This window comes from Physcomitrium patens, chromosome 23 (assembly GCF_059467195.1).
Source record: "Physcomitrium patens ecotype Gransden chromosome 23, ASM5946719v1, whole genome shotgun sequence".
NCBI lineage: Eukaryota > Viridiplantae > Streptophyta > Bryopsida > Funariales > Funariaceae > Physcomitrium > Physcomitrium patens.
In genome coordinates this window covers 852,024-864,596 of record NC_143432.1, presented here as the reverse complement: position 1 = coordinate 864,596, position 12,573 = coordinate 852,024, and the positions used below count along the sequence as shown (strand labels likewise).

The 12,573-nt window shown below is 40.2% G+C and overlaps 3 protein-coding genes across 3 annotated transcripts; all 3 read left to right on the top strand.

The window, feature by feature from the left end:
* The first annotated feature begins 1,914 nt into the window (after nt 1-1,914).
* On the top strand, nt 1,915-3,500 carry LOC149986464 (germin-like protein subfamily 2 member 1). Its single transcript, XM_090246563.1, has one exon. The coding sequence runs from the start codon at nt 2,598-2,600 to the stop codon at nt 3,249-3,251; it is 654 nt and encodes a 217-aa protein (XP_090102689.1). The 5' UTR covers nt 1,915-2,597; the 3' UTR covers nt 3,252-3,500.
* Nucleotides 3,501-4,168: 668 nt separating this feature from the next.
* LOC149986463 (germin-like protein subfamily 2 member 1) lies at nt 4,169-5,327 on the top strand. The gene has a single exon (XM_090246564.1). It carries the CDS (start codon nt 4,256-4,258, stop codon nt 4,907-4,909), a length of 654 nt encoding a protein of 217 aa, XP_090102690.1. The 5' UTR covers nt 4,169-4,255; the 3' UTR covers nt 4,910-5,327.
* A 5,272-nt stretch (nt 5,328-10,599) lies between these two features.
* Nucleotides 10,600-12,185, top strand: LOC149986462 (germin-like protein subfamily 2 member 1). The gene has a single exon (XM_090246450.1). The coding sequence runs from the start codon at nt 11,283-11,285 to the stop codon at nt 11,934-11,936; it is 654 nt and encodes a 217-aa protein (XP_090102576.1). The 5' UTR covers nt 10,600-11,282; the 3' UTR covers nt 11,937-12,185.
* The last annotated feature ends 388 nt before the right edge of the window (nt 12,186-12,573 follow it).

Genomic DNA, 12,573 nt, shown 5'->3' with positions numbered 1-12,573 from the left:
AGAAGCAATGTTTTTATAAGATGCTATATAAGAAACATCTCTTGGAGGAAGCAAGACAATGAAATTTAAAATGTAAGATATTTAAAGCATACAGCTAGCCATGATAAGGCTATTGCCTTAATGAAGTTCACAAGTATGATCTTTGTACATAATAAAAAATTTATGTTGTCTCGCAACTTTAATGAGACAAGAGATTTTGGCCAAATCCAAGGATATAGAGAACTTGCTGAAAAAGATGAGCTTCTATTTGATTAAGAAGCTAAACCAAAATTTTGTTGTTACTTGTATTGGTTATGTAGCACTTGTAACCAACAGAGATTTTGACAAGCCAAATAGCATTAGGTGGTAATGGTTTGTAGCTAATAAACCATTGGAGTTTATCAATAATGTGATGAATGGCTCTCCTATTAGTAATCTAGTCATCTTTGATTCTCCTTGATGCTAATGCTATATAAATATGGATAATATTGAGAGAGAAATCTGATTTTTTTTTTTTTTTTTATTTTTTATTTTTTTATATCTTGTTTATTAAAAGTGAACTAGTTTGAATGTACATCATCATAATTGTAAGAAGTAAATGAAGAATAATACTCCACATCTGGATATGCAACCTTTGGAGATAAAAAAGAATGATTGGAATCCAATAACTCAACAAAAGATGCTTGAATATAAGGTCCAAAATACAAAATGAGTGGCCTATAGACAAGCTCTTAAAATATGTGCAGACATTCTTACCACCAATGATCAAGTCGACCACAATTATTACATCTTGTTCTACACTTCATTTTTGCAATCTTGGCATTCCTATGAGTTTATAAATGAGTTGGTGGAAACAAAGTTTGTTTTGCTAATGGCAATAGAGGTTTAGAAAAGAGTCTATAGAATAGAAGAGTAGGAAATTGCAAAGTACAATGCTCATCAAAATGAAGGTACAATAGATTTATATAACCATATGGAAGTATATCAATAAAGAATCTGCGTGCATGAAGACTCCTACAAGTAGATTGGCCTCTATAGCTTATACTAATAGAAAGATGTCCATGACTGGTATAAAAAGCTTTGCTATCCAAAGCAACTTCTTGTTGTATGCGCCATAAAATCTTCTTCTCCTCCTCACATAGGAAAAGCTTAAGATTAGCTAAGATACGATCTTCTTTAGAAGTGCTCTTTTAGGCAGTGGTAAAACCATCAAAACTAGCAAGTAAGTTAGTCTCTAAACTTAGACATCTTGAAGGCATCCAAAGAATGTGAATTATCAAATTCTTGGAGCTTACTCATGCTGAGTTCAAGTTGAGCAATAAAGTTAGATATAAATTGATTGTTTTCTAACTTAGCATCAAAAAATTGGCACTATAACTCATGAATATTTTTGCTATTCTTGTGCTCATATTTTTTTAAAAGATGAGCTCAAACCTCATGTGCAACTAGTTAATAGAGCCTAAACATTTCTTTCAATTAAAGAAGTAAGTAATGTATATACGTTGTAATCACAATTTTTCCAGCCTTCATCATCTGAATCATATTCAACAGTGCCATCAAAATGTTGAATGTATCCTTTGTCACAAAACAAATTTCTAATTTGACATTTTCATGCAATGAAACTCAGTACTATTGAAACACTGAATGCCTATTAAATCTTTTTTCAATAGACATGGTAACCAAGATGAAAAACATCAAGTCAACAGAAAAAATAGAAAGGTAAGAAGAAGTGCAGTCCCTAAGAAAAAAATCAAGAAAATCAAGCAAATGACCACGAGGACTGAAGTAGGCAGTAAACTTGTGTGGCAAATTCAAAACGCTCTCTATTCAATTCACTCTATCAATGCAAGCTAGGTTAAGCAACCAGCAGAACTCTCAATCATGCCCAGTTTTGAAGCTTCGAGCCCATAACCTACTTTACACCATTACATCGGGTATAATCCATACCACTTTATTACCAGAAAAACAGTAATATACAGGAGAGAAGTTTTCCTAGCTTACAAGTAACACACTAGTTACTAAATGAACTCCGCGGGGAGTGATCCAGACATTTCTACCCCTCTGGTGCCGACCATTTTACCTTTAAAAATGCGAAGATCATAAATACCTGGCATTGACAACCGCAGCGAAAAATCCGTTCAGGGTAAGAAGGCCTAACAGCTGCCTTGATTGGTGGACCTGCTGCCGCGTCGCAGTACCGTAGAATGAGGACCTGTAAATGGGCTTTAGGACTTCTCATCGACTGTTGCAGGGTTGTGCAGTGTGTTCAGGATGAAGTAGAAGTGCTTCGTGCCGACATTCCAATCTCGACCGGTCCGTAGTGAGATGCGCGGGGAGCTGAATTGTGGGTCACAGCGGTATTTACGCGAAACCTCTTCGAGGGTAAGTGACAGAACTATTGATTGGTGATCGAGTTCCACGTCTCGGTGTGGGTCCACCGTCAGACTGGAAAGGCAACACCCAGCGGCTTCTGTGACCGCTTCTCAACAAATGTATGATGTGGCAAGCATTCCGACGGAGTATATAGGAACTTCACGACAGTAAGAGTGTAGGGGACCAGACATCTGCAGTGGTTTTCTCTCACCCAACCATTTAGTAGTTTGGGATTATCACTCAAAATGGCCAAGCTCTTCGCTATCCTCGTCGTCGTCGCATCTCTGGTTGCTTTGGCATCTGCTAGTGATGCCGACCCCATCAACGACTATTGTGTGGCCGATTTGGCTAGCAAGGTCACCATCAACGGCCTGGCCTGCAAGGCTGCCTCGTCTGCCATGTCGGAGGACTTCGCGTTCAGGGGCTTCCGCAAGGACGGAGACACCAACAACCCCCTCGGCATCGCGCTTGCACCAGGGTTCGCGGGCATCAACTACCCCGGGTTGAACACCCTTGGATTCGCGTTGGCCAAGTTCAACTACGCCAAGGGTGGGCTCGTGCCCCCTCACACCCACCCCAGGGCCGCGGAGGTGATCTACGTGGTGAAGGGAGAGGTGCACGTCGGATTCGTCGACACCGCCGGGAAGCTCTTCGCAACGAGCCTGAAGAGGGGCGACTTCTTCGTGTTCCCCAAGGGATTGGTGCACTTCCAGCTGAATGTGGGCAGCGGTCACGCCGTGACGATCTCGGTGTTGAACGGGCAGAACCCCGGCGTACAGTTCTCCACCGCCGTGTTCGCAGCACAGCCGTCAATCGACACCTCGGTACTGGCCAGGGCGTTCCAGCTCAAGGACATGGATGTGATGGACTTGCAGACCAAGTTCAAGCCCGCCGCGTAAGCTAGTCCATCCGGATTGCCAACCGGGTCGTTGGCGAGATGAGGAGCGACACATTGTGGACATTGTAGTCGATAGGTATCGTAGATAGGAGGGTTGTTGGATTAGGGACAACTACTCTGAGACGGCATCGTAGTATTGATTGGGGTCAAGAGTGCCCGCATATGAAATGATTTTTTTTGTACAGATGCTGCTATGCTGGGTTGCACCGGCGGTACACTGGACTTGAATAAAACTCCACAGTTTCGAATCTTCAGAGGCATTCCTCATGAGCTACTGGTGTGAACTTGCGAATTCAACTGTGGGGGATACACGGTGCAAGGAGTGTATAGGGATAAATGGTATCGGCGAGTATATTATTCCAAGTACGGCCGAACCCATATCCATTCATGACATGTGTGGCGATGAATCACACGCAACGATTTAGGAAGCACAACCCTACGTGACTCAAACCTGCTAGATACCATGTCACACACGTCAACTTTGAGCCGCAGCAATAACCAGCCGCAAACATTCACGCACATCCTCTCAAGACTAATATTGGTACCTCGCACTTCCTGGTCAATAACTAGTGAGTGTGCAAAGCAGTGCAACAATGAATGGCATATCGAGTATCCACGGGTGCCTCACTTGTGCGGGGTGATTCGGGTGAAGTAGAAATGCCTCGTACCGACATTTTCATCTCGATGGGTGGGTGGTGTGATGCGCGAGGATCTTAATTTGGGACACAGCGGTATTAGCGGCGTCCTATTGGAGACTAAGTGGCAGAACTATTGATTGGTGATCGACTTCCGCAAATCGGTGTGGGTCCGCAGAAAGACTGGAAAGGCAACACTCAGCGGCTTCTGTAATAACTTCTTAACGAATGTCTGATCTGGCAAGCATTTCGACGGAGTATATAGGAACTTCACGACATCCCCGATTGCAGAGGTGAAGGTACTTACAACGCTATTCACTCTCGTCGGAGCGTTTACCTCTGCGCGGTGACTGTAGTCAATCTGGACAAGATGGCCAAGGTCCTCGTTATCTTCGTCGTTGTGGCTTCCCTGGTTGCTTTGGCATCTGCTAGTGATGCCGACCCCATCAACGACTATTGTGTGGCGGATTTGGCTAGCAAGATCACCATCAACGGCCTGGCCTGCAAGCCTGCCTCGTCTGCCATGTCGGAGGACTTCGCGTTCAGGGGCTTCCGCAAGGACGGAGACACCAACAACCCCCTCGGCATCGCGCTTGCACCAGGGTTCGCGGGCATCAACTACCCCGGGTTGAACACCCTTGGATTCGCGTTGGCCAAGTTCAACTACGCCAAGGGTGGGCTCGTGCCCCCTCACACCCACCCCAGGGCCGCGGAGGTGATCTACGTGGTGAAGGGAGAGGTGCACGTCGGATTCGTCGACACCGCCGGGAAGCTCTTCGCAACGAGCCTGAAGAGGGGCGACTTCTTCGTGTTCCCCAAGGGATTGGTGCACTTCCAGCTGAATGTGGGCAGCGGTCACGCCGTGACGATCTCGGTGTTGAACGGGCAGAACCCCGGCGTACAGTTCTCCACCGCCGTGTTCGCAGCACAGCCGTCAATCGACACCTCGGTACTGGCCAGGGCGTTCCAGCTCAAGGACATGGATGTGATGGACTTGCAGACCAAGTTCAAGCCCGCCGCGTAAGCTAGTCCATCCGGATTGCCAACCGGGTCGTTGGCGAGATGAGGAGCGACACATTGTGGACATTGTAGTCGATAGGTATCGTAGATAGGAGGGTTGTTGGATTAGGGACAACTACTCTGAGACGGCATCGTAGTATTGATTGGGGTCAAGAGTGCCCGCATATGAAATGATATTTTTTGTACAGATGCTGCTATGCTGGGTTGCACCGGCGCCACATTGGACTTGAGCAATCCTCCACTGTTTTGAAACCTCGTCGACAATATGCATGAGCGACTGGCGTGAGAATTGGCGAGCTCGGCCACGGGGGGTCTATGGGACTGTTCGAATTGGAACGGTGTTATAAATTTGGCACACTAGTCGGAAAATTTAAGTATTCAACATGACTTAATACAATCCTGTCAAGGTAAATTTGAAACCAGTGTAATGCATTTGCTGAGCAACGAATGAAACCCTGAACGTCTTTCTTTAATTGATGAAAGGACGAATCTTGACAGACCCTATATTGACAATACGGAGGCTTGAGCAGACGTGAGTAAATACTTTCTACTCCTTCTCACACTCATCTCATTTTGTGTCATCACCGTACCCGTGTCTTTTAGTTGGTTTCCAACTGTGTACTCTAATTTTTCTGAGTGTATTTGTGAATAATGCGAGGGAATGCAAAGGTGAAGATCAGTAGACTTGAGGGTAGTAGTTAGAGCAGCTAGCAAGAAAGCTAGCCCAGTGGCAATTAAGTTGGCTCACGGCACTTAACACCATTACATCGGGTATAATTCATGCCACTTCATTACAACAAGAAAAATAGTAATGTACTGGGGGAGAAGTTATTCCTTCTTAAAAATAACACACTAGTTACTGAATTTTCATTAAAGAATAACTTCTCTATTGATATTACAACATGTAGTAATACTCTCACTACAATGGAGAAGTAAAGTATTAGCAAGAATATATAGTAAGAAAAGCATGTAATTTCTTGAATTTTTCAAGATTCAAGGCTTTTGTAAAAATGTTTGCTATGTTGGCATTCATAGAAATATAATCAATATGTAAAACACCATTCTTAATTTTTTCTTGGAAACATGTGATATTCAATATCAACATGCTTGGTTCTTGAATGAAACTTGGGTTTAACTATCAATTGAATTGCACTTTGAGAATTAGAGTAAACAATGGTAGCTTTCTCTTCAAGAAATCCAAGATCTGCTAGCATTTGTCGATACAAAATTATTTCTTTTGTAGCCATAAAGAAGATGATATAATTGGAATATGTAGTAATATTGACTAAACAATATTGTTTCTTTGAGCCCCAACTAATAGACCCATCATTTAAAAATAAAACGTATCAAATATGTGATTGTTGATTGTCCAAATTGGCCGCTTAATTTGCATCAACAAACCTAGTGAATTGAGTCAAAGAATTTGTTCCACCATATACAAGGTTGGAATCCAAAGTTATCTAAATATACCAAAATATCTTTTTAATAGCATTATAATAAGTTTGAATAAATCTTGATTTAAAATGAGTAATATTATTTAGTGAGTAGATAATATCACAGCAATTATCTATTGAGGCAAATTAGAGACTACCAATAGCATTGACAAAAGGAAATTTATTATTAAATTTTGTATTGATAGAATTGATGCCACAAAGAAAAGAATTAGAAGAAATTGGAGTTGAAATGGATGAAGATTTAGAAAATCCATATTCACAAAGAATTCTCTCCAAATAAGCACATTGATGTATAAAAATGAGTGTAGCAAAACAATCACATTCAATTTGCAACCTCACTTAAGTATCTGGATCATTGATCTTTGTTTCAACAATGTTGTTTATTATCATAAGAACATAGAGAATGCGGCAAGCATCTTGGCAACAATACAAATCATCATCAACAAACATTATGAGAATGAGTTGATTATTTGTATCGGAACAATAGATACAAGCATCAACAATACTTTGTTTAAGCTTATAGGTTACTAAAAATTAGGTTATGCATTTATTCTATGTATAGCTTTGCTTGCTGTAAACCATACAATGTCTTTTTCTGGCAATAGACCTTATGAAAAATTTAAGGATCTTCAAATCTAGGGACTTACTTCATATATGTCTAATGTTCAAGTTGACCATGTAAAAAAGTAGTCTTAATATTGAATTGTCAAATATGCATATCCTTCCATGCAACAATTGAAAGAACCAATTGGATTGAATTATACTTCACAATAGGATAATAAGTCTTAATAAAATCAACACCAATTTTCTATGAATAACCTTTAGCCACTAATCTTTCTTTAAAACAATCAATAATATCATTAGTTTTAGTTTTGAGAGCATAGATCCATTTACAATTAATGGATTTGTACCACAAGAGTAAGTCTATAAACTTCCATGTTTTATTGTCAAATAAAGATTCATACTATGCTTGCATTACTTTTTTTGATTGTAAAGAATAAAAGAAATGAAGTGTCTTGTGATATAATTGAAGAACCTCATGTAGAAATCCAAATGAAGATACTAGAGACTTTAAAGCTAAAGCAAATGGTAGAGTCATAATAGAATTTGCAAAAGTACAATGCGAGTTGTTTTTAAAGATTGAATATAAACTTCATTAAAGTAATTATCAATGAAATCAACATTGTCATTACCTAGAGTAGAAGTACTCTCACTACTTGTCATATTGGAAGTATTTGAAGTACTAACTATATTACTTGATGTTAAATAAGGAATCTAAATTGAATTTGAGGAGATAAGAAAATTAAAACTTGAGGTACAATAATTATGATTTATCTCCACTAAAAGAGGGTATTGAAATTTTAGAAAATGAACTTCCATAGATGTAGTGTTGGAAGACTAAAAAGCAATAGATGGTGTTTCTTGAGCATAATTATGCTCATCAAACAATACATCTCTACTGATGATAATTTGTTTATGATATAAGTTCCAAATGCACTAGCCCTTAGTCTCATTGGAATATCTAAGAAATAATCTAGTTTTGCTCTTTGGATTGAGTTTCTTACAAAGCTTATTAAAAATATGAGAATTAACTTTGCAACAAAATGATTGCATATGGGCAAGACATGGTTACTTTTATCAATAAAAGCTTTGAAAATAATAGCATTTGGAAGAAGACAAGAACATATTTGATTTAAAGTATAACCAATATTATTTAAAGCCTCTATCCAAAACATAGGATCTAAGTGAGTATAGTAGATCAAACTTCTAACAACTTCTATAATAATTTGATTATCTTTCTCTAAGACAACATTTTGTTTTGGAATATATGATACAATCAATTCATATTTGATTCCTTCTATATGTAGATAATTACTAAAACATTTGCTACAAAATTCACATACATTACTAGTTTGTAATGTAAGAACCTTATAGCTTGTATCTCAAAATATAATTTTGCAAATTTATTGAAAATAAGTAAGTACATTTGATTTATGAAGAATAGAAAAAATAAAATGATAACATGTACAATCATCTTAGAATCAAATGTAATATAATGATCCATCATGAAAATGCACACTCATGGAATCATAGATATTGTTGTGAAGAAGCATCCCTAGCATTGTGGATTGACTTCTAATAATGTTCTTAGAAAACATTGGCCTGCAAGATTTTTCAAAGGTGCAATTTAAATATATTTTTGGAGATTTAGTAGTCTTGAGTTATATCTTAATGATTGAACCATTGGTAGCCATCTTTTTAATCATATCATAGTATAAGTGATCAAGGCAAAGGTGTCAAGTTTCAATATCCTATAATTCTACTAAAGAAGCAATGTTTTTATAAGATGCTATATAAGAAACATCTCTTGGAGGAAGCAAGACAATGAAATTTAAAATGTAAGATATTTAAAGCATACAGCTAGCCATGATAAGGCTATTGCCTTAATGAAGTTCACAAGTATGATCTTTGTACATAATAAAAAATTTATGTTGTCTCGCAACTTTAATGAGACAAGAGATTTTGGCCAAATCCAAGGATATAGAGAACTTGCTGAAAAAGATGAGCTTCTATTTGATTAAGAAGCTAAACCAAAATTTTGTTGTTACTTGTATTGGTTATGTAGCACTTGTAACCAACAGAGATTTTGACAAGCCAAATAGCATTAGGTGGTAATGGTTTGTAGCTAATAAACCATTGGAGTTTATCAATAATGTGATGAATGGCTCTCCTATTAGTAATCTAGTCATCTTTGATTCTCCTTGATGCTAATGCTATATAAATATGGATAATATTGAGAGAGAAATCTGATTTTTTTTTATTTATTTATTTTTATTTTTTTATATCTTGTTTATTAAAAGTGAACTAGTTTGAATGTACATCATCATAATTGTAAGAAGTAAATGAAGAATAATACTCCACATCTGGATATGCAACCTTTGGAGATAAAAAAGAATGATTGGAATCCAATAACTCAACAAAAGATGCTTGAATATAAGGTCCAAAATACAAAATGAGTGGCCTATAGACAAGCTCTTAAAATATGTGCAGACATTCTTACCACCAATGATCAAGTCGACCACAATTATTACATCTTGTTCTACACTTCATTTTTGCAATCTTGGCATTCCTATGAGTTTATAAATGAGTTGGTGGAAACAAAGTTTGTTTTGCTAATGGCAATAGAGGTTTAGAAAAGAGTCTATAGAATAGAAGAGTAGGAAATTGCAAAGTACAATGCTCATCAAAATGAAGGTACAATAGATTTATATAACCATATGGAAGTATATCAATAAAGAATCTGCGTGCATGAAGACTCCTACAAGTAGATTGGCCTCTATAGCTTATACTAATAGAAAGATGTCCATGACTGGTATAAAAAGCTTTGCTATCCAAAGCAACTTCTTGTTGTATGCGCCATAAAATCTTCTTCTCCTCCTCACATAGGAAAAGCTTAAGATTAGCTAAGATACGATCTTCTTTAGAAGTGCTCTTTTAGGCAGTGGTAAAACCATCAAAACTAGCAAGTAAGTTAGTCTCTAAACTTAGACATCTTGAAGGCATCCAAAGAATGTGAATTATCAAATTCTTGGAGCTTACTCATGCTGAGTTCAAGTTGAGCAATAAAGTTAGATATAAATTGATTGTTTTCTAACTTAGCATCAAAAAATTGGCACTATAACTCATGAATATTTTTGCTATTCTTGTGCTCATATTTTTTTAAAAGATGAGCTCAAACCTCATGTGCAACTAGTTAATAGAGCCTAAACATTTCTTTCAATTAAAGAAGTAAGTAATGTATATACGTTGTAATCACAATTTTTCCAGCCTTCATCATCTGAATCATATTCAACAGTGCCATCAAAATGTTGAATGTATCCTTTGTCACAAAACAAATTTCTAATTTGACATTTTCATGCAATGAAACTCAGTACTATTGAAACACTGAATGCCTATTAAATCTTTTTTCAATAGACATGGTAACCAAGATGAAAAACATCAAGTCAACAGAAAAAATAGAAAGGTAAGAAGAAGTGCAGTCCCTAAGAAAAAAATCAAGAAAATCAAGCAAATGACCACGAGGACTGAAGTAGGCAGTAAACTTGTGTGGCAAATTCAAAACGCTCTCTATTCAATTCACTCTATCAATGCAAGCTAGGTTAAGCAACCAGCAGAACTCTCAATCATGCCCAGTTTTGAAGCTTCGAGCCCATAACCTACTTTACACCATTACATCGGGTATAATCCATACCACTTTATTACCAGAAAAACAGTAATATACAGGAGAGAAGTTTTCCTAGCTTACAAGTAACACACTAGTTACTAAATGAACTCCGCGGGGAGTGATCCAGACATTTCTACCCCTCTGGTGCCGACCATTTTACCTTTAAAAATGCGAAGATCATAAATACCTGGCATTGACAACCGCAGCGAAAAATCCGTTCAGGGTAAGAAGGCCTAACAGCTGCCTTGATTGGTGGACCTGCTGCCGCGTCGCAGTACCGTAGAATGAGGACCTGTAAATGGGCTTTAGGACTTCTCATCGACTGTTGCAGGGTTGTGCAGTGTGTTCAGGATGAAGTAGAAGTGCTTCGTGCCGACATTCCAATCTCGACCGGTCCGTAGTGAGATGCGCGGGGAGCTGAATTGTGGGTCACAGCGGTATTTACGCGAAACCTCTTCGAGGGTAAGTGACAGAACTATTGATTGGTGATCGAGTTCCACGTCTCGGTGTGGGTCCACCGTCAGACTGGAAAGGCAACACCCAGCGGCTTCTGTGACCGCTTCTCAACAAATGTATGATGTGGCAAGCATTCCGACGGAGTATATAGGAACTTCACGACAGTAAGAGTGTAGGGGACCAGACATCTGCAGTGGTTTTCTCTCACCCAACCATTTAGTAGTTTGGGATTATCACTCAAAATGGCCAAGCTCTTCGCTATCCTCGTCGTCGTCGCATCTCTGGTTGCTTTGGCATCTGCTAGTGATGCCGACCCCATCAACGACTATTGTGTGGCCGATTTGGCTAGCAAGGTCACCATCAACGGCCTGGCCTGCAAGGCTGCCTCGTCTGCCATGTCGGAGGACTTCGCGTTCAGGGGCTTCCGCAAGGACGGAGACACCAACAACCCCCTCGGCATCGCGCTTGCACCAGGGTTCGCGGGCATCAACTACCCCGGGTTGAACACCCTTGGATTCGCGTTGGCCAAGTTCAACTACGCCAAGGGTGGGCTCGTGCCCCCTCACACCCACCCCAGGGCCGCGGAGGTGATCTACGTGGTGAAGGGAGAGGTGCACGTCGGATTCGTCGACACCGCCGGGAAGCTCTTCGCAACGAGCCTGAAGAGGGGCGACTTCTTCGTGTTCCCCAAGGGATTGGTGCACTTCCAGCTGAATGTGGGCAGCGGTCACGCCGTGACGATCTCGGTGTTGAACGGGCAGAACCCCGGCGTACAGTTCTCCACCGCCGTGTTCGCAGCACAGCCGTCAATCGACACCTCGGTACTGGCCAGGGCGTTCCAGCTCAAGGACATGGATGTGATGGACTTGCAGACCAAGTTCAAGCCCGCCGCGTAAGCTAGTCCATCCGGATTGCCAACCGGGTCGTTGGCGAGATGAGGAGCGACACATTGTGGACATTGTAGTCGATAGGTATCGTAGATAGGAGGGTTGTTGGATTAGGGACAACTACTCTGAGACGGCATCGTAGTATTGATTGGGGTCAAGAGTGCCCGCATATGAAATGATTTTTTTTGTACAGATGCTGCTATGCTGGGTTGCACCGGCGGTACACTGGACTTGAATAAAACTCCACAGTTTCGAATCTTCAGAGGCATTCCTCATGAGCTACTGGTGTGAACTTGCGAATTCAACTGTGGGGGATACACGGTGCAAGGAGTGTATAGGGATAAATGGTATCGGCGAGTATATTATTCCAAGTACGGCCGAACCCATATCCATTCATGACATGTGTGGCGATGAATCACACGCAACGATTTAGGAAGCACAACCCTACGTGACTCAAACCTGCTAGATACCATGTCACACACGTCAACTTTGAGCCGCAGCAATAACCAGCCGCAAACATTCACGCACATCCTCTCAAGACTAATATTGGTACCTCGCACTTCCTGGTCAATAACTAGTGAGTGTGCAAAGCAGTGCAACAATGAATGGCATATCGAGTATCCACGGGTGCCTCACTTGTGCGGGG